Source organism: Vulpes lagopus, chromosome 14, assembly GCF_018345385.1.
Source record: "Vulpes lagopus strain Blue_001 chromosome 14, ASM1834538v1, whole genome shotgun sequence".
Classification (NCBI taxonomy): Eukaryota; Metazoa; Chordata; class Mammalia; order Carnivora; family Canidae; genus Vulpes; species Vulpes lagopus.
In genome coordinates, this window is record NC_054837.1 from 36,478,041 (window position 1) to 36,496,640 (window position 18,600).

Here is an 18,600-nt window from a genome sequence, read left to right on the forward strand (position 1 = left end):
CAACGGTTTAGCGCCTGCCTTTGGCCCAGGGCGCGATACTGGAGTCCCGGGATCGATCCCATGTCAGGCTCCTGGCATGGAGCCTGCTTCTCCCTCTGCCTGTGTCTCTGCCTCTCTCTCTCTGTGTCTATCATAAATAAATAAATAAATCTTTAAAAAATAAAAAATGTGAAAGAAGGCCCCCAAAACATTAAGACTATTGTTCCTGGGACGCCTGGGTGGCTCAGCGGTTGAGCGTCTGCCTTTGGCCCAGGGCGTGATCCTAGAGACCTGGGATCGAGTCCCACATCAGGCTCCCTGCATGGAGCCTGCTTCTCCCTCTGCCTATGTCTCTGCCTCTCTCTCTCCGTGTCTCTCATGAATAAATAAATAAAATCTTTAAAAAAAAAAAAAGACTATTGTTTCCAAACACAAGCCAAATTGTGGATAACAAGTAACAAAGATGACAATGATAAAATATGGCTCCTACCACTTCCCAGAGCATCTGAGTACTTGTGTTTTATGCACCATTTCTTTCAGTCTCACAACTACCCTAAGGCGTGTGCATCATTAATCTTCCATTTACACAAGAAGTAAAATGGGATCAAACAAGAACTCTGCTTCATCGTCTTAGTGACATTTAAGAGCTGAATCCTGCTGCTGAATCCTTGGTTTTGGGCACCTGCTTTTACCAACCTGCCTGGCACTGAAGGAGCAGTAATCAACCAAAACATTTTAGGTGCCTGAATATCACTTGCAAGAACAGAATGCAATTTCTGCTACAAACCAGTACGTATATACTCTACGACTTTCAAGCATACTACGACTTTCTGACCATCCCAAATAGCAAGGGGTATAAGAACCTAGTGAATTCACCCAATAGTTCTAATGCATGAATAAGCCATCAGCTAACATGGAAATGTGGTCCAATAATCCCTAGATCACTAGTGGATCGTTTCTGGATAGTTAGTGAAGTTAGTGAAACTTGGGCAACCAACCAACAAAAAAGGTAGGATGTTAGGCAGGGAAGAACGCTGTCAGTGAAGACTCACAGAAGCCTTAAAGGAAAGAAACATCGATGCTGCATCCTCCTGGAGCAGCACATGGGACAGCTCCTATCCTGTTTAACATGCACGGTACTTGATTTAAAGTTGATGTTAACTAAGAAAAAACACTCATCTGATTAGTAAAAACACACTCTAAACATAAAGTTCACTATGGTCTTAAACACCACAGTCTTGTTCCAAAGTGCAAGATGATCCACATCCTCCTATTTAAAGACAAAATATCAGCAGTGCAGAGTAACCAGTGACTTACACTGAGCTTTGTCCCATTGGTTAGGTGGCACCAGTGAGCCTGGGGGCTTGGGGAGAGCCTCCGGGTGAGCTGGGGTGCCACTGCTGGATCCAGCTGGCATTCTGTCCATGGTCAGAACGGCACAGGCTGAGCTGAGACTTGAGGGTCACAAGTAAGATGCTGGCAGGTTTGGTTTCGGCCATCAGCAGCAACCAAGAGCTTCTGGGAAGGGCTGTACTAGGCTTTCCATTTGGCGGAAATCTAGTCTCATAAGTGGCTTGAAATCAAACCAAGTAATATCATGGTACCTGATGGGGTGTAAAAAACAAAGTATTATGAAGTTTCATTTGTCAGATCTGAGTAATTCCAAGACTAACATCTGGCTCCCAATTCACTGCTACATAATAAACATATATGTAATCATTCAACAGATAACCCTTGAGTACCTACAATATCCCAGGTTTTGTTTTTGTTTTTTTTTTTTAATATCCCAGGTTTTGAGGATAAAATGCTGAACTAGCCATACCAGGACCCATTCCTGAAGGTGCTTAATGTCTGTACTGGTGCTGGCTCAGGGCCACCCCGCAAGGCCAGAGCACAGGGAGCCTCCTAGCAGAGGCAGGGTTCAGGAAGCTGTGGAACTGAGTTTCTTGTTAAGATTTAAGCAATTTGAGTGAAATAACCACATGTGGCCAGTGACTTATTACTGGACACTCAGGCCTAAGCACTCACAGGGCCACAAGAGCCAGCTCGCCTCCCAGGAGGCCTGACCTGATGGTGGAAGATGCAAGTACATGGAACATGGAAACTCTACACCATATAGGAAGAAGCATTGGGCGGTGGAGGTTGGGGGGGGGGGGGGTTGTTACACATGGAAATGTAGCCACCTGGGAATCAGGGTCCAGAGAAGGCATCTCACAGCAGGTGACCAGTCTCGTCTTTCTGCTTTTAGCCCATCCTGCTAGGCTAAGTTGTTGTTGTTGTTATTGTTATTGTTGTTGTTGTTTTAAGATTTTTTTTTCAAAGATTTTATTTATTCATGAGAAAGAGACACACACACACAGAGGCAGAGACACAGGCAGAGGGAGAAGCAGGTTCCCCACAGGGAGCCTGATGCGGCACTCATCCCCAGACCTGGGATCACTCCTTGAGCCAAAGGCAGACAGACACTCACCCTAGGCGTCCCATTGCTAGGCTAGGGAGAACTTTGCCCAAAATCTGGCAACTGGTTGCCATTTTGGAAGTGCAACAAGCATGTTCACAATCTGTTCCTCATCACCAGGTAAAGTGTGAGCCACCATCCTTCTGTAGAGATGTCAGCACCTACATCCCTTAAAGTAAGTTTCACGTTATCCTATATACTGTTCTGTGTTTCATGAGTCAGGACAAAAATTTACGTAACTTCTTTCTCCAGCTTACAAATCCTATATAGACATCACAGGTAAGAGCCTGAGCAGTGGCCCACAAGAGAAGAGGCTGATGATGCTGCTGACTCCACAACAGGAGGACGCGGGTGTGCCTCTTTATCTACAAGTCTCTCTTGCCATACCCCATGAACAGGCACCCACTGGTGACTGACATAACCTGGTCTACCCATGCATCGAGTGACTAGTGATGGCAGTGTGCCCTGTGTAAACCCAGGAGTGTCTAGCTTGCAGCTCTAATAATCCACACGTTCCACTCTGCTGTCTAGCACCTTACAGGCCAAAGTTGCAATGGTTCAGTAGTGGTGCTGATAAAACTATGAAAAGGTTGCATGTACCATCAGAGGTAAAACCAGCCCTATGGGTTATACTAGAAAGAACCATGGATAGCATGTGTGACAATAGGGACAATTACAATCCCACCAGTTAACTGAAAAGCACTGGGTGCCAGCGTGGCTTATGCTGTCTCACTTATGTAAATATTTGAAGATTGAAACAATACCTAGATCACAGAAATGAAGGGAGTTACCGAGGCTGGCCAGAACATGATCCTGTCTGCAATGAGGTTGGGACGGGTAGGGGGAGACAAACAGGCTCTTGGGAGGTTCCCCATCTGTCCCCACACATCCCACGGAGCCCTCCAAAAATCACCATTTCACAGGGTCCCCGCTCCACAGAAAACCCCTTGGCTACTATAGATGGCTGATCCTATAGAGAAGATGCCCACAAAGCAAGACAAGGCACATGAGCAAAAGGACAGCCAGGCTGTCCCCTTCTTGGCAAGCTTGCCACTTCAAGAACATGTGGCAACAAATAGAGTGGAACACGGAATCAACTGTCACTGCACAGGGCACACTGTATGTGCTGGTCATCCTGATATGTTCCTTAACAAGAGAAAATGTGGGCAGCCCAAGTGGCTCAGCGGTTTAGCACCGCCTTCGGCCCAGGGAGTGATCCTGGAGACCCAGGATGGAGTCCCGCATCGGGCTCCCTGCATGGAGCCTGCTTCTCCCTCTGCCTGTGTCTCTGCCTCTCTCTCTCTCTCTGCATGTCTCTCATGAATAAATAAATAAATACGTCTTAAAAAAAAAGAGAGAGAAAGAGAAAATGTGCACATTTTGCTTTCAAATGTCTTGTGGAGGCAAGGATGAAGATGTGTAGATCACCTTTCCCCGTGATGCCTGAAAGGGTAACAATGGCAAATGAGCATTTTTCAGGCAGAAGTTGGTCCCTCTGCCATGGATGCCTCTTCCCCCTTGACCACCAGGCAAATTCCCAAGGATTCGTCCATGTCCACCATTCAGCACTGCTCTCAAGTCTCTCCTGGCCCTCCGGTAGAGTGCCTACCTAGCTCACTTGCTTCTGTCATCGAGCTAACCCCTCTGTGCACACCATACTGCGAATGTGTGTGCGCCCATCTCCTCCAACATGCTGCAAGAAGCCAGAAGCAGAAACCACCGCTCCAAGTCTGCCCTGCTCCTCAAACATCCCCTGCTCTGAGTGATGCTCAACTCAGACTACTAACTTCAAGCTTTGGCTCTGCCAAGTTCCACCCCTTAGTAATCAAGCTAATGGTTCAACAACAAAACAGTGTTTGCCTCCTGAACATCAAAACTGCCTTTTCAAATACAGGAAAACTAACTATTCCTACCAAAAAAACTTGGAAGCTATGGTTCCACTGAGACAAAGAAAGCCCCTGGGAGTTATAAACCTGCAGACCAGTAACAGCCACATCCCAAACGAGCAGTGTCACCTGGGTAAGAAGGAAGAGCAGGGCAGCCAGACAGACTTCACTCCCATCCTAGAGACAGGACACACCAAACAGATGCAGGAAGGCAAAGGGACCAACTTCTGCTCAGGAGAACCGGCCACCAAGGCAAGCAGTGACCACAACACTGCACCCTGACGCTGTCCAGGAAAGAGAAACTGTGGCTGACACGCTCCACCTCCACCAAACAGGCCACCTGAGCCCGATGCTGTCACATACTCCACTCATTTAGTTCCCTTCATTTGAATTTCTTAATACTCAAGAAACCTGACTCCCGAGAGGTCCTACTGGCTTCAGAGTTGGATGCAGCAGCCCTCCACAACATGAGACCCTGGCACTCAGAGATGAGTCCTGTTCATGGGCGGCTCCTCCTGAAGCCGGACAACAGACAGAACTCCCTGGCTGCCCAGAGCAGCCTCTGCTGAGGTGGCATTTCCCTGAAGGCAAGAAGCTGCCATTCTCTATGCTCAGTCTCAGGTAAATTTTACTTAGCATCATGTCTCAGTTGTCAGGGTCTCATTCCCTCACTGCTGACAAAACAGGGCAAGAAGGGTCAGACAGCGGGGAGAGCAGCACAAGGAAGCTGTTATTAGTAATGTGCATTCCAGTTCGAGATTTAAAGACAAATTAAAGTATCAGTGTGATCACAGTACTATTTTGGACCACCTGCATTCTGCTGTGCTCCTGGAGGGAAAAGGCAGAAGAATGACGCCACCACGTATAAAGTGTTCCAAACTCAGAATTCACGCCATCTGACATGGAGGGACGTCACAGCCAGAACACGGTCTTGGGCATGTGTGTGTGACTTCTGGCTTCCCCCTAGAGCAGATCGTATGAGTTCCAGATTCATATCATGGCTCCAGGCACTGCGCCTTGCATAAGTTTCCACTGGCAATGACAAATAGCATGGCCAGAGAGAAAACAGATTTCCTTAAGAAAATAACATCTAACTGAGGCCATACCAGTGACCACAGGTAAACAGCGACAGTGTGCAAAGGCTCTGTACAGCAGCGTTCTGTAAAGGGTGGGCTCCAGGGCCAGTCCTGACTCCTGCACCCTCAGCTATGAGGTCCAGGCAGATTTCTTAACCCCTCGTAGCTGACTTCCTCATCACCAAGATGAGAAACAATAAAAATCATGCCAAGATTAAGTGGATTAACACAGCACAGGTCTGTCCCATGTCCTCAACAGATGGTCACTGTTACGATGAGTGTTGTTTTCCCTTCAACCGCTGCTTGTCAACTTTGACGAGTGAAGCCACGGTCAAGACATTCTCACTTAGGATAGGGTGCTGCTCAAGGCACCCGGCCAAGGGATCCCTGGGTGGCGCAGCGGTTTGGCGCCTGCCTTTGGCCCAGGGCGCGATCCTGGAGACCCGGGATCGAATCCCACGTCGGGCTCCCGGTGCATGGAGCCTGCTTCTCCCTCTGCCTGTGTCTCTGCCTCTCTCTCTCTCTCTCACATAAATAAATAAAATAAAAATAAATTAAAAAAAAAAAGAAGGCACCCGGCCAAAACGAAATGAAATACAAGCAAACCAAAAAGGCTACTTCTGAATTTCAGTAATGTTGGATGAGTTTTATTTCCTTTTCTTGGCATTCAAGGTATGTTCACTGAAAGCTCTCGCTCCGGTAAAAGGCTGGCAATGTTAAGGGAACTTAAAAAAAAATTTTTTTTTAAATGCGTGAGTCACCTGTGAATGGCAGGCCACGTCCCAGCGGTTTTCAATCACTCGACACTAAAACTCAAGCCTCTTACAATGGACTGGGAAGCTGCCTACCGTCTGGCTCCTCCCCGCGCTGCACCTGTCGAGCCCCACCATCATCCTGCCTTTGCGAAATGCTCCTGACAAACTTCTTTCCGAAGTCCAGCCTCGCTCCTCGCCCTCGAGGCCACCGCACTGCCGCGCAACCGGCCCGAGACACTCTTGCCCCAGACACTCCTGCCGGCGGGAGGGCTCGGGGGGCAGGCCCCGCACCGCGACCCGCTGCCCGAGGCCAGGCTGTGCACCTGCTCTGCCCGGGCCCCCCGACACCGGGTCACGGTCGTCACCCCGGCGGAGCTTCTGCGACAGGACACGTCCTCCCGCCGCGCACACGGCGCTCCGGGCTGCCAGCCCCGCCGACAACGCCGCAGGCCGGTTCCAGGCCCCGCGTCAACCAACGGCGAGCGGCTGCACCGACACCGGGCGGAGCCCTCCGCGCCCGCCCGGCCCACGGCGCCCGGCCTCAGCCTCGACCTCGCCGCGGCTCTCCGCCCCCAGGCCCCGCCCCCGGCGGCCCCGCGCCCTCCCAGGCCAGAGCACCCGCCGGGGCACCCGCCCGCGACCCTCACCCGGGTGCTGCGGGAGCTTCGGCGGCCGCGCTGCTCCGGCGGAGACGTGGCCGCGCGAGGGGCGGGGCGCGGGGCGGTGACGACCTAGAACCGTCCGGAAACAACCCGAGCGCGCCGCCTCCGTTCCGGAGGACGGACGTCCTCTCCCTGCGGACGGCGCCCTCAGGCCGGGCAGCCCCGACCGACGCGTGGCATTCGGGCGCCCACTCACAGCTGACGCGAGACAGATTCCCGGACGTGCGCGGGTATCCACGGGCGGAAGCGCAACTTGTGGACCCGCCGGATCTACTCTGGCAGGAAGCTAGAGGAGCGGACTTCCGGCGGAAGTGGCGTGGCCAGGGCGCGGAGCTCCGCCCCGCCCCCTGTCAGGCTGTGGGCGTGGCCGCGTCGGCCCGGCCCCTTTGGGGGCGTGGCCAGGTGGTGCCTGCGGAAGGCGGGGGCTGGGGGCGCGCGGCGGGGGTTACTGGGCTGGTCCCTGCGGACCCCCAGACCCGCCTCCTGGCCTCTTCTCATTCCTGTTTCAGGTGCCAAAGCAAGGGCGACGCCCCCCGTGGGGCCACAGCACTGTCCTACCTTTTCAGACAACAAAACGTCGTTGGCCCGGGCCCGGGGGCAGTGAAGGCTTGTTCTTTGTTGTCTTTATGGATATCAACTTTTTCAGGGCCGTTTAATGAAAAACGGACCTCTCTCCACTCACTTGCTTTTGCACACTTGTCCACAGTTGGATGCCCCTGGGGGTGTTTCTGGGTCCCCTGTGGCCTGTCACTGTCTACACCGCTGCCCACACCCCTCTGTCTACACTGCTCTGTATACACCGCCCTGCCTACACTACAGCCTCCCACATGGCAGTGGTGCAGCAAGCCCTGCCACCGGGTAGGCTGCTTCTCTCACTTTGCTTGTTTTCAGGATTTTTCCAGGTATTTACCGAACCATGCATACAAATTTTGGAATAAACTTGTCTGTGTCTATAAAAATCCTGAGCTTTTGATAGAATTGCATTGAAATCAGAGATCAGTTTGGGGAGAATTGACATCTTTACTATGTTAAGGCTTTCAGTCAGTGAACACGGTGTGTTTCTCCATCTATTTAGGTCTTCTCTGACTTCTTTAAACATTGCATAATTTTGATCATACAGATCCTGTACATGTTAAGTTTATACTGAAGTATTTAATTTTCTTTGCAGTAGTTGTAAATGGTTTTGTGGGGACGCCTGGGTGGCTCAGGGGTTGAGCGTCTGCCTTTGGCCCAGGGCATGATCCTGGAGTCCCGGGATCAAGTTCCACATCCAGCTCCGTGCATGGAGCCTGCTTCTCCCTCTGCCTGTGTCTGTGCCTCTCTGTGTCTCTCATGAATAAATAGAATCTTAAAAAAAAAAAAAAAAGTAAATGGTATTGTGTGTGTGTGTGCGTGTGTGTGTGTGTTTTAAGATTTTATTTATTGGAGAGAAAGAGACAGAGATAGCAAGAGAGCTGGAGCAGGGAGGAGAAGGAGAAGCAGGGACACCTCCCACACCTAACCCAGGATCCTGACCTGAGCTGAAGGCAAATGCTCAATCCACTGCCACCCAGGTATCCTGGTATTGTGTTTTAAAGTATGGTTTCCACACTTAGTTGTTAGTATATAGAAATGTGATTAAATGCTATGTGTTGACCTTGTATCCTGAGAACTTGCTGAACTCACCTATTTTAGGTTTTTCCTTATAAATTTCTCAAAATCTTCTACATAGACCATCATGGCATCTGTAAATGGAATTTTTTTTAAGATTTTATTTATTTATTCATGAGAGACACACACACAAAGAAAGGCAGAGACACAGGCAGAGGGAGAAGCAGGCTCCATGCAGGGAGCCCGACACAGGACTCAACCCCCGGTCTCCAAGATCACACCCTAGGCCAAAGACGGCGCTATACTGCTGGGCCACCAGGGCTGCCCTGCAAATGGAAATTTTAACTCAAAATGATGATGGACATAAGTGCAGAAATGTGCAAAACTATGAAACTTTTACAAGAAAACAGAGGAAAAATCTCAAGCCTGAGAGGGCTTGGTGAAGTGTTTTGGGACACGATTCTACAAAAGAACAAAATTAATAAATTGGACTTCACCCAAATTAAAAGCATTTGTTTTGAGAAAGATTCCACTAAAATGATGAAAAGACAAGCTACACATAGTTAGAAAATATTTGCAAACCATATATTACATAAAGGACTGGTACCTATGATATATTATGAACTCCCAAAAGTTAAAAAGAAAAAATGCAGTTAGAAGATAGGCCAATATAAGAGGCAATTAACTGAAAAGAATGTTCAGACAGCAAACAAGCTTGTGAAAATGTTCAACATCACTAGCCGTTATAAAAAAGAAAATTAAGACCACCTCAAAATCTTACTACACACATCTATCAGAATAGCTAAAATAAATAGTACCAATAGCAAACGCTGGCAATTATGTGGATAAACTAGATTTTTCATACATAACTGTGGGGCTATCAAATGGTATAGCCACTCTGTAATGTATTTTGGCAATTTCTTTAAACATATATTTGATTGTATGACCCAGGAACAGCACTCCTGGATATTTATCTCAGAGAAATGAAACTTAGATCCACACGAAAACCTGGGCACTGTTGTTTACCATACTTTTTTTTGTAATAGCTCAAAACTGGAAACAACCAAAATCAGACCAAGCTCGCAATGCACAAATGGTTAAACTGTGGAGCATCCACATCACTGGACTCTCTTCAGCAATAACAAAGGGTATTGTAACAACTTAGGCTATCTCCAAGGCATTATGCTGAGGGAAAATATCTCAAAGGAACTATACTGTATTACATGCTTTCATTTACATAATATTTGTGGAACAATATGATGACAGAGATGGAAAACAGATTAGTGGTTGCTAAGGAATGCTGGGTGTGGGGTGGCTCAAGCAGAGCAGGAGACAGGTCTCTGTGACAGGTCTCTGCATCCTGAGCTTTGGACACTAACGTGTTTCCTGTTTTTTTTTTTTTTTTTAAATGAGAACAGGATTTCCCTTTTTTTTTTAATTTTTTATTTATTTATGATAGTCACAGAGAGAGAGAGAGAGAGAGAGGCAGAGACATAGGCAGAGGGAGAAGCAGGCTCCATGCACCGGGAGCCCGATGTGGGATTCGATCCCGGGTCTCCAGGATCGTGCCCTGGGCCAAAGGCAGGCGCCAAACCGCTGCGCCACCCAGGGATCCCGCATGTTTCCTGGTTTTGAGCTTATACTACAGCTGTGCAAGGTGCAACCTGTGTGGGAAGCTGGAGAAACAAATTACGGGTAAAATGTGACAGACAACACTAAATGAAACACATATGAGCCGATATATCAATGACATATCCATGCAGGGAAAAATGCTAATTAAGTAAAAATGTTGTTATTAAAGATCTTATTAAAAAAATAAATAAAGGTCTTATTTACATACAATATAGCTTACCCATTCTATGTGTACGATTCAATTTTTTAGGTAAATTTACAGTTTATATTTACTACATTTTAGTAAATAAAGCTGGATTTAGTAAATAAAGCTGGATTTACTGCATTGCAGTTAGAAAACATTTCCATAACCCCCAAAGGATCCCTCTTGTTCGTATGCATGCAGTCCCCCCAACACCCCTTCCCCTGACAACCACTAACTACTGTCCCTCTCCATGGATCGGACTACTCTGGATGTTTCATAAAAAGAATCACACAGGGGATCCCTGGGTGGCTCAGCGATTTGGTGCCTGCCTTTGGTCCAGGGCACGATCCTGGAGTCCCAGGATTGAGTCCCAAGTCAGGCTCACGGCATGGAGCCTGCTTCTCCCTCTGCCTGTGTCTCTCTCTCTCTCTCTCTATCTCTAAATATATGTATATATATATATATATATATATATATATATATATATATATATAAAGAATAAATAAATAAAATCTTTTAAAAAATCACACAATACATGATATTTTGTAACTGCCTTCTCTCTTACTCAGCATTAGGTTGTGAGAGCCATTCATTTTTAGCATGTATCAGAACTTTGTTCCTGTCTACAAATGAATAATATTGCACTGTCTGGATACACCGTGTTCTGTTATCCATGCAACTGTTGGTGGACACGCTGCAGTGCCTTGAAGTGCTGGTCAGTGCTCTAAGTGTAGGGTTAGCTGGGGAGCAGGAGATGGCACCCCTGCTCCAGTCCAGCTTCATGTGGGAAAGATCAGCCTTTCAGGGCATAATTCATGTGAAGGAAACTGTGTCAGTAGGAGGGCCTGACACTTCTATCAGGCTATCATGCATTCATTCAATCACTATTAATTGTAGCCTACCATACTCCAAGTCTTAGACCCTGTATACAATCCCTGCTGGTGGGATCCCTGGGTGGCGCAGCAGTTTGGCGCCTGCCTTTGGCCCAGGGCACGATCCTGGAGACCCAGGATCGAATCCCACATCGGGCTCCCGGTGCATGGAGCCTGCTTCTCCCTCTGCCTGTGTCTCTGCCTCTCTCTCTCTCTCTCTCTGTGACTATCATAAATAAATAAAAAAAATTTTAAAAAAATATATTTAAAAAAAAAAAAAACAATCCCTGCTGGTGCTTACAACCTACCAGAGAACCAGACAGCAAACAGACACAAAAGACAGGAAGTGAGGAATTCAGAAAAAGGCAGCATGAAGAAACAGACATGCTGCTATATTAGATAGTGTTCAGGGAGGCCCTCAGATGAGTTTGAATAGACATGAGAATAAAGCAGGGACATGTGCAGGTCACTGTGGGAACAGTGTCTTAGATGAGGGAACAGCAAGGAGAGCCACATGTTTAAAGATTTCTTTCTTTTTTTTAAGATTTTATTTATTTATTCATGAGACACACACACACAGAGAGAGAGAGAGAGGCAGAGACACAGGCAGAGGGAGAAGCAGGCTCCATGCAGGGAGCCTGGCTTGGGACTCAATCCTGAGACTCCCTGGGTTGAAAGCAGGCGCCAAACCTCTGAGCCACCTAGGGATCCCCTGTTTAAAGATTTCTTTGAGGAAGTCATAGTTGAGCTAAACTTGCATAACAAAAAGGCAGGCATGTAAGGGTCTGGGCACTAGGTTTACTAGGAAAAGAATCAGCACATTCGGAGTGAGAGGGGGTCTGCAATGAGGGGCCAAGCTGCACAGGGTCTGCCAGATGGGTGGGAAACCACTGATGAGTTTCAAGCTCATCATTTTCAGGAGACAAAAAATATTTTTAAAAATGAGCTCGCGCATGAGGCTTAATAGGGAGGCAGTAAGGGGCAGATTTTCCCCTGTGCGTCAGGGAAGACCCCATCAGTGACGCCTACACCAAGTCTGCATTCATCCTCACACTCAACACCGGCCAACAGCTCCGCCATCACTAGATGTTTGCCCAAGTCAGATGTTTGGGCCAAGTGTAGAACAGTGAACAAGGCAGGAAGATTCCTGTTCTGGATCCTTGAAGGGGGAGACAAACAGCAGTAAGCACGTTTACTCTCCAACAATAACAGCCAGGAAGAAAACCAAACAGGCAAATGCTAGAACGACTGCTTGGAGGGTGGCAGGAGGTGGAGGGTCCAGGGAGGCCCATCTGGGGAGCCGTGTCACAGGAAGATGTGACCTCCTGGTGCTCTGCAGGGTCCAGAGGTGGGAGGGGCCCTGCAGGTGGCCTGGGCTGAAGGGGTGATTTTCCAGGAAGGGGCAGGGCCACTGTCCTGTTATTCTTTGCTATGCAACGAGCCACCCCAAAACATGGTGGCTTCAAACTATATAGGTTTTCACAGTTTCATTGTTCAGGTGCAGTTTTGTACTGAAAAAGTGTAACAAACTTCTTGGGATGCCTGGGTGGCTCAGTGGTTGAGCATCTGCTTTTGGCTCAGGGCGTGATCCAGAGTGCCAGGATCGAGTCCCACATTGGGCTCCCTGCATGGAGTCTGCTTCTACCTCTGCCTGTCTCTCATGAATAAATTAAATCTTAAAAAAAAATTTTCTTTCCAGGATAAACAAAAACAAAACCAGATGACCCTGATTTGTAGCATTTGCTAGTTTCCGTGGTATGAATCCTCCCTGAGCAGGGCCAACCTACCAATTTGCAGTCCACAAACAGGCGAGTGGACAGGAGTGTGCACCATCCTGGAGAACTGACATGCAGACTTATCAATGCAAATACCCACGGGAGCACACGTGATGGCTGCAGATGGAGTGAATTCATTAGGAGGCGATGAGTCCTGAATGCTTATGACCTCTGTTTTTTTTTTATTTTTATTTTTTTAATTTATGATAGTCACAGAGAGAGAGAGAGAGAGAGAGAGGCAGAGACACAGGCAGAGGGAGAAGCAGGCTCCATACACCGGGAGCCCAACGTGGGATTTGATCCCGGGTCTCCAGGATCGTGCCCTGGGCCAAAGGCAGGCGCCAAACCGCTGCGCCACCCAGGGATCCCATGACTTTTGTTTTGAACATGACTTATGAATTCCAAATGTTTATGATTTTTAAATGGCTACCTTTAAGGTACTGGGTCACGACATTCCTCAGACCAGGACAGTGGTCTCCTGGGAGCTGGCAAGACAGCTCTTCTGTGGGTCACCAGGGCTCAGCTGGCCAATCTTTAGAACTGAGTCTCTCTCTCAGGATCCTCTGAAAAGCCATGACAGCAGCTGAAAGCAGAAAGGATTGCACATGGCCTGCTCTGCTGCATTCACTTTTGCCAATGTCCCAAGAGACAGGATGGCGTCAGAGAGGGCTGACTAGGAGCACTCCCATGTGCATCAAGGTCCTTGGGATTAATTCTGCAGGGAGCTGTGAATCTCAAAAGTGTGTCTGGGCTCCTCCGTGTCCCCACCCCACCCCACACACGCTGGCAAGCCCAAGGGGAGTAACTGAGACCGGGCATTACCTCTGGGCCACTGCCAGCAGTTCCCATTAGAGTCAGGCCTCACTCAGCAGGCTGAGGTCGGACAGGCTGTCTGACCCTTCTGGGCTCAAGCCCCATAGCTACTGACCCGCAGCTGGTCTGCTTTCCTGGGGAGTCCTACTGACAACCCCTGACACTTCTCTTCCCCTGGCCTGAGGCTGCCCCACCTGCCTGTGGAGTGCTGCCGGCCCAGGAGGCTGTGGTCTGGCCTACTAGTGATTAGGTCAGGAATGGGTTTCCATTTGAACCAGTGGGGAAGTTCACTTGCTTTTGGGCATTCAGTTTCCTGCATCCAGCCACACGTGAAGCCAGGTCTATACTGGACTTTCTAACTGCACTCAGCCTGCCACTCATTTTTTCTCTCAGCCTGAGGTTGGCTTCCTGCTGCTGGTATCCACCAGACATCCTGATTCAGAGTCGGGCTCCTCTGGGCCTCCTCTCTGCAGGTGGCAGGATGACCCTCTCAACTTCTCTCCCGGTTTGCTTGCTTCCCTGGGGCAGAATCCACTAACAGCGCTCTGCTCTCACATGTGAGCCTGCGCTGACATGAGCTGCTGGATTCTGGCTGTGCCCAGGAAGGCCTCCACAGCATCAGTGGCTTCCCTCATTGCTCAGACCTGCGGGCCAGGAAGGACTAGTGTGCAACCCCTTCGATGGTGCACCGCAGGTGGGGGTGTGGGCAGGGCTGGCCCCTCTTCTCGTGGGGACACAAGTCTGGGGACGGGCTGGGTGAGGCTGTGGAAGGAGGGGACAGGGAGCAAGCAGCAGAGAGCCAGTGGGGCCTGCTCCAGGCTTGGCCCAAGCACCTGTAGACCAGCACAGTCTTGAGGTGGCCACTCACACCTAGGCAGCCTGTGCCACCTAGACACACACACACACCCCCCCATGCGGATCCAGCCCAAATGTGGGCTGGCTACTAGGTGGGGTGGGAGGGTGTTGCCGAATAGGAACTGATAAAAACATGAGTGCACATCCACCCAGGTCTGTGAAATAGCCCAGAGAACAGCTGCCCTGGCCCCAAGGCTCCATCTATGAGCGAGAGCAGATAAGCTCTGTTCTGACCCCGAGCACTTATTAGGAAAGGGGAGGTCCAGGGGTTGGCCCACAGAGTCGGCCCTGCCCTATGTAACCCGCAGGCTAAAGGGACCTGTGTCCTATCCTTCACAGAAGGAGCCAGTGCAGCCCAAGTGAAGTCCCATGTTCTGTTTAAACCCAGGCTTAAAGAGCTGGCACATCCCTCAGAAGCCACACTTTTGTTTTTACTCTTTCAAAAGAGAAGGGAGTGATGATGTGAAGGGCAGGCCTCACTCCTGCACAGGCTAAGCCCAGGGCAGAGACATGAAGCCACAGCTTCCATATGCGACTGAAAGGCTGTTACTTTGGGCTGGTGGACCCACAAGATGCTGTGCCTTCCCCTCTTCCCTAGGTGCTTAGACCTAGGCCTCAAGCCCATGTCCCATGTGCTTACAGGTCCTATTCAGCCCACATGGCTCATTAGACAGACTCTCAGTGGCATTCAACCAGTAACCAGTGAGGCCTGTAGCCTGTGCACCGTGACAGCAACAAACACATTGCAGCTGACACACAGACAAATGTGTGGGAAGAGAAACAGACACGGCTTGTTTATTAGAATGCAGGGAGGAGGAGGCCTCTTCCATAAACACGGTGCTGCTTCTCAGAGTCTGTATCAAGAGCAAGACAACAGTTGAAAATCCTATTCCTGAGAAGAAGCAAAAAGTTACAATTTTGCAAACAAAAATAATAGATGATCTCAACAAAAGATAAAAAACATTTTTCTTTTTAACAAAGAACAAAACTTCAAGTATTATTCCAGATGACATGGCAAACCCAACGCAGGACAGGACTAGTGGAGGCAAAGGTCCCTCGCACTTCTGTGGAAGGAGCTGTTCCCGAGGCTGGGGCATTAGCAGGGAGGAAGTGAGGGTGGTGGGGCATGGGGGCGGCTCAGTGAGGCCTGCAGCTATGCCCACAGAATAAGAAGTAGGCACCAAAGCTTCGCTCCCTGGCAGGTGCTCCCCGTCCTCTGCCCTCCTGGGACAAGGCCACGCACTTAATGCTGGGTGTCTAGGGTTAGCGGTTCTGGACATCATTTTTTCTTTTTTAATAAACGGAAACATGTTTATTCTTTCAAATACTCTACTATCCCAATTGACTATCCCAATTTTAGTCAATTTGTAAATTATAAATTATATTACTTGTGCTACAGTTTGTGATAAATCTTACTAAAAGATAAGCACCAAACCTATTACAAAAAAGCCTAAGATGCTGTGGCTTTCCCCACAGCAGGACGCTCGGGTGCACCCTGCAGGCTGTAAACTTTTGCTCCCTTTCCCTTAAACAACAGACTTTCCTTTTTTCTCCCACAAAAGATTTCTTGGAGAGAGAGGTCTATGTTAAGCATAGTTTTGGGAGGGGACAGCAGACAGCGGTTCCTCTGCTCCAAGTGCTCCAGGCGTCCCCGAGCACATCCTCCTCAGAGGAGGGGTGCGTCGTGCTGCCCAGGGCTCCCAGGCTGCTGGGGTGGGCCTGGGAGGTCTCACTGAGAAGGTCTTGCCCCACAAGAGCCATCTGCCGGACGCAGAGACCCCCAGAACGCCCTGGGGGTGGTAAAATGCCCGTAGAATGTTTGTATCCAGTATTTTCTGAAACATGCTGTCATTAACCTCCAATATCCCCAAGCCACCTTCGTGCCTCCTAGATGCTTAGTTCTTGAACCTTGTCTGTTCACAGATATGATTGAATTTCCTGTAGGGAGAAAAGGGTGAAATTACACAAGAAGTATTCAAGTAAGTCGGTCCTGTAGTCACAAGCCGCAAGAACCTGATGAGAGGCTGACTGTGCACAAGGGGCAGCATGCAGTAGCATATTTTTAGTACCATCAAAGAAATCACCCCCAAGGCAGGCTTCTTTTTCCTTTTTAAATTTTAAAAGTCAGATATTTTAGATAATTTTCTCAGAAGAGATTCAGAGCTTCCAAACCTCCTCAGGGCCACCCTGCAGGACCGACACATTGGCCTGCTGGCTACGGCACCACCGCCTCCCTCTTTGTGAAGACAAGCACACCTTCGCTATCCGTGTGTTTTTATTAAGATGGGCTGGTTACTAGCTGTTATTTCTTTCTCTAGAACGAAATGGTCTCCTGTACACTGTCTATTGTCAAATACAAAACAAGGTTTTTCTTCCATAGAATCAGTCCTTGAGTAAAGGCCACACTCTCAGTGGCTCTGACTTGAACCACAAATGACTGGGGATCAGAATGGCCTCAAGCAGCATCTGTCACTGACTTATGTTATCACCTGGCCCACAGTCTGAAAGAGGAGGTGGACTTACACCTATGGACGACCCCACCTGGAGATCCACATCAGTAAATGAGAGTAATCAGACACCTGCTCATGGCACCAAAGACAGACCCAGGGCAGCACAGGCTGGAGGCTCAGCTCTCAGCGACCACAGCCGCAGGTTCAGAGTGCTAACCCTCTGGGGTGTCAGCAGGGAATGACAGCTGCGTTCTGCAAACACTTTAGGACGTGAGAATAGGCTTTTAAAACGAACAATAGTACTATTTCCTATGCCCCGTGACTGTATACAAATAAAATGACAGAACCACTCTATTTACAAGTAAATAATTAACTAGTTCATAAACATCCCCAAAAGCTGAGGTATCAACTCAGCCCAAGCACATAAAGAAAAAAGTCACTTTTCTGTTAGGAAAAGGGGTGTGTGTCTCTCTGTAGGGTGTCCATATGGCACCCCTTCCCCAGCCCTGAGGACCTGTGCCAACACTCGGGCCCCCGGCCATCAGAGCACATCTCACTCACATTGCATGGTGGGCCTTCACCTGAGTGCGGCAGTTGCGCCCCCAATAGCAATCAGGACGGGATGTTACAGCCACTAGGAAGAGAAAACAGGACGCGTGTAATGCACATTACGCTCACAAGCTCAGCCATCTGAATTTAAAGACTCAAAGGGAGACAGCAGCAGAAAGGCATTTTGTCACGCTTTATAACTCGTTTCCTTAGCCTGTTCATATTTCAGGAAAGGAAAAATTCCAATTAAAATTATTTAATTGGAAACCCAATTTGGAGGGAATCCCTAGGTGGCTCAGCAGTTTAGTGCCCGCCTTCGGCCCAGGCCATGATCTTGGAGTCCCCGGACTGAGTCCCACGTTGGGCTCCCAGCATGAAGCCTGCTTCTCCCTCTGCCTGTGTCTCTGCCTCTCTCTTTCTCTGCCTTTCATGAATAAATAAATAAAATCTTAAAAAAAAAAAAAAAGAAAGAAACCCAATTGGAGCACCTGGGGGGCTCAGTTGGCAAAGCCTCTGCCTTTGGCTTGGGTCATGATCTTGGGGTCCTGGGTATCGAGCCCCATGTCGGGCTCCCTACTCAGAGGGGAGTCCGTTTCTCCCTCTCCATCTGCCCCTTTTCCCCCCATGCTCTTTCATTATGTCTTCTCTCAAATGAATAAATAAAATCTTTAATAAAGGGTGCCCGGGTGGCTCAGTGGTTGAGCATCTGCCTTTGGCTGAGGTCATGATCCGGAGGTCCTGGGATGGAGTCCCACACTGGGCTCCCCATGGGGAGCCTGCTACTCCCTCTGCCTGTGTCTCTGCCTCTCTCTCTCTCTCATGCATAAATAAATAAAATCTTTATTTTTTTTATTTTTTAAATAAAATCTTTAAAAAAACCCACACAACTTAAGAAATAAAGACTACAACAGCTGTTTATAGGTCATTTTTATGAATCTTGTTTTGGAAGTCCACATCTTGGCAGACAGGCCCAGAGCTTGAGCTGACCCTGGGTCGAGTATGGCTGGAAATAAGCACGGCCCCTTGGGATGCCTGGGTGGCTCAGTGGTTGAGCACCTGCCTTC

At 48.8% G+C, this 18,600-nt stretch overlaps 2 protein-coding genes across 7 annotated transcripts in view; both read right to left on the reverse strand.

Moving 5' to 3' along the window:
• The window catches only part of GOLGA3 (golgin A3), a 41,632-nt gene extending 34,531 nt beyond the window's left edge, over positions 1-7,101 (reverse strand). Inside the window, exons 1-2 of one of the 3 annotated variants that reach the window (XM_041729474.1) lie at positions 6,802-7,101; positions 1,297-1,583 (exon numbers count right to left, since the gene is read on the reverse strand). In XM_041729474.1, coding sequence (XP_041585408.1) covers positions 1,297-1,405 — 109 coding nt within the window. In that variant the 5' untranslated portion in view covers positions 1,406-1,583; positions 6,802-7,101. Of the gene's footprint in view, positions 1-1,296; positions 1,584-6,247; positions 6,313-6,801 lie in introns of those variants that run through there. The other 2 variants (XM_041729476.1, XM_041729475.1) reach the window with 2 other exon arrangements.
• An 8,205-nt stretch (positions 7,102-15,306) lies between these two features.
• The window catches only part of CHFR (checkpoint with forkhead and ring finger domains), a 30,091-nt gene continuing 26,797 nt past the window's right edge, over positions 15,307-18,600 (reverse strand). For 3 of the 4 annotated variants that reach the window (XM_041728871.1, XM_041728870.1, XM_041728868.1), the window contains 2 exons: positions 17,549-17,621; positions 15,307-16,475 (listed from right to left, as the gene is read on the reverse strand). In XM_041728871.1, coding sequence (XP_041584805.1) covers positions 16,433-16,475; positions 17,549-17,621 — 116 coding nt within the window. In that variant the 3' untranslated portion in view covers positions 15,307-16,432. The remainder of the gene's footprint in view (positions 16,476-17,548; positions 17,622-18,600) is intronic. The other variant, XM_041728869.1, reaches the window with a different exon arrangement.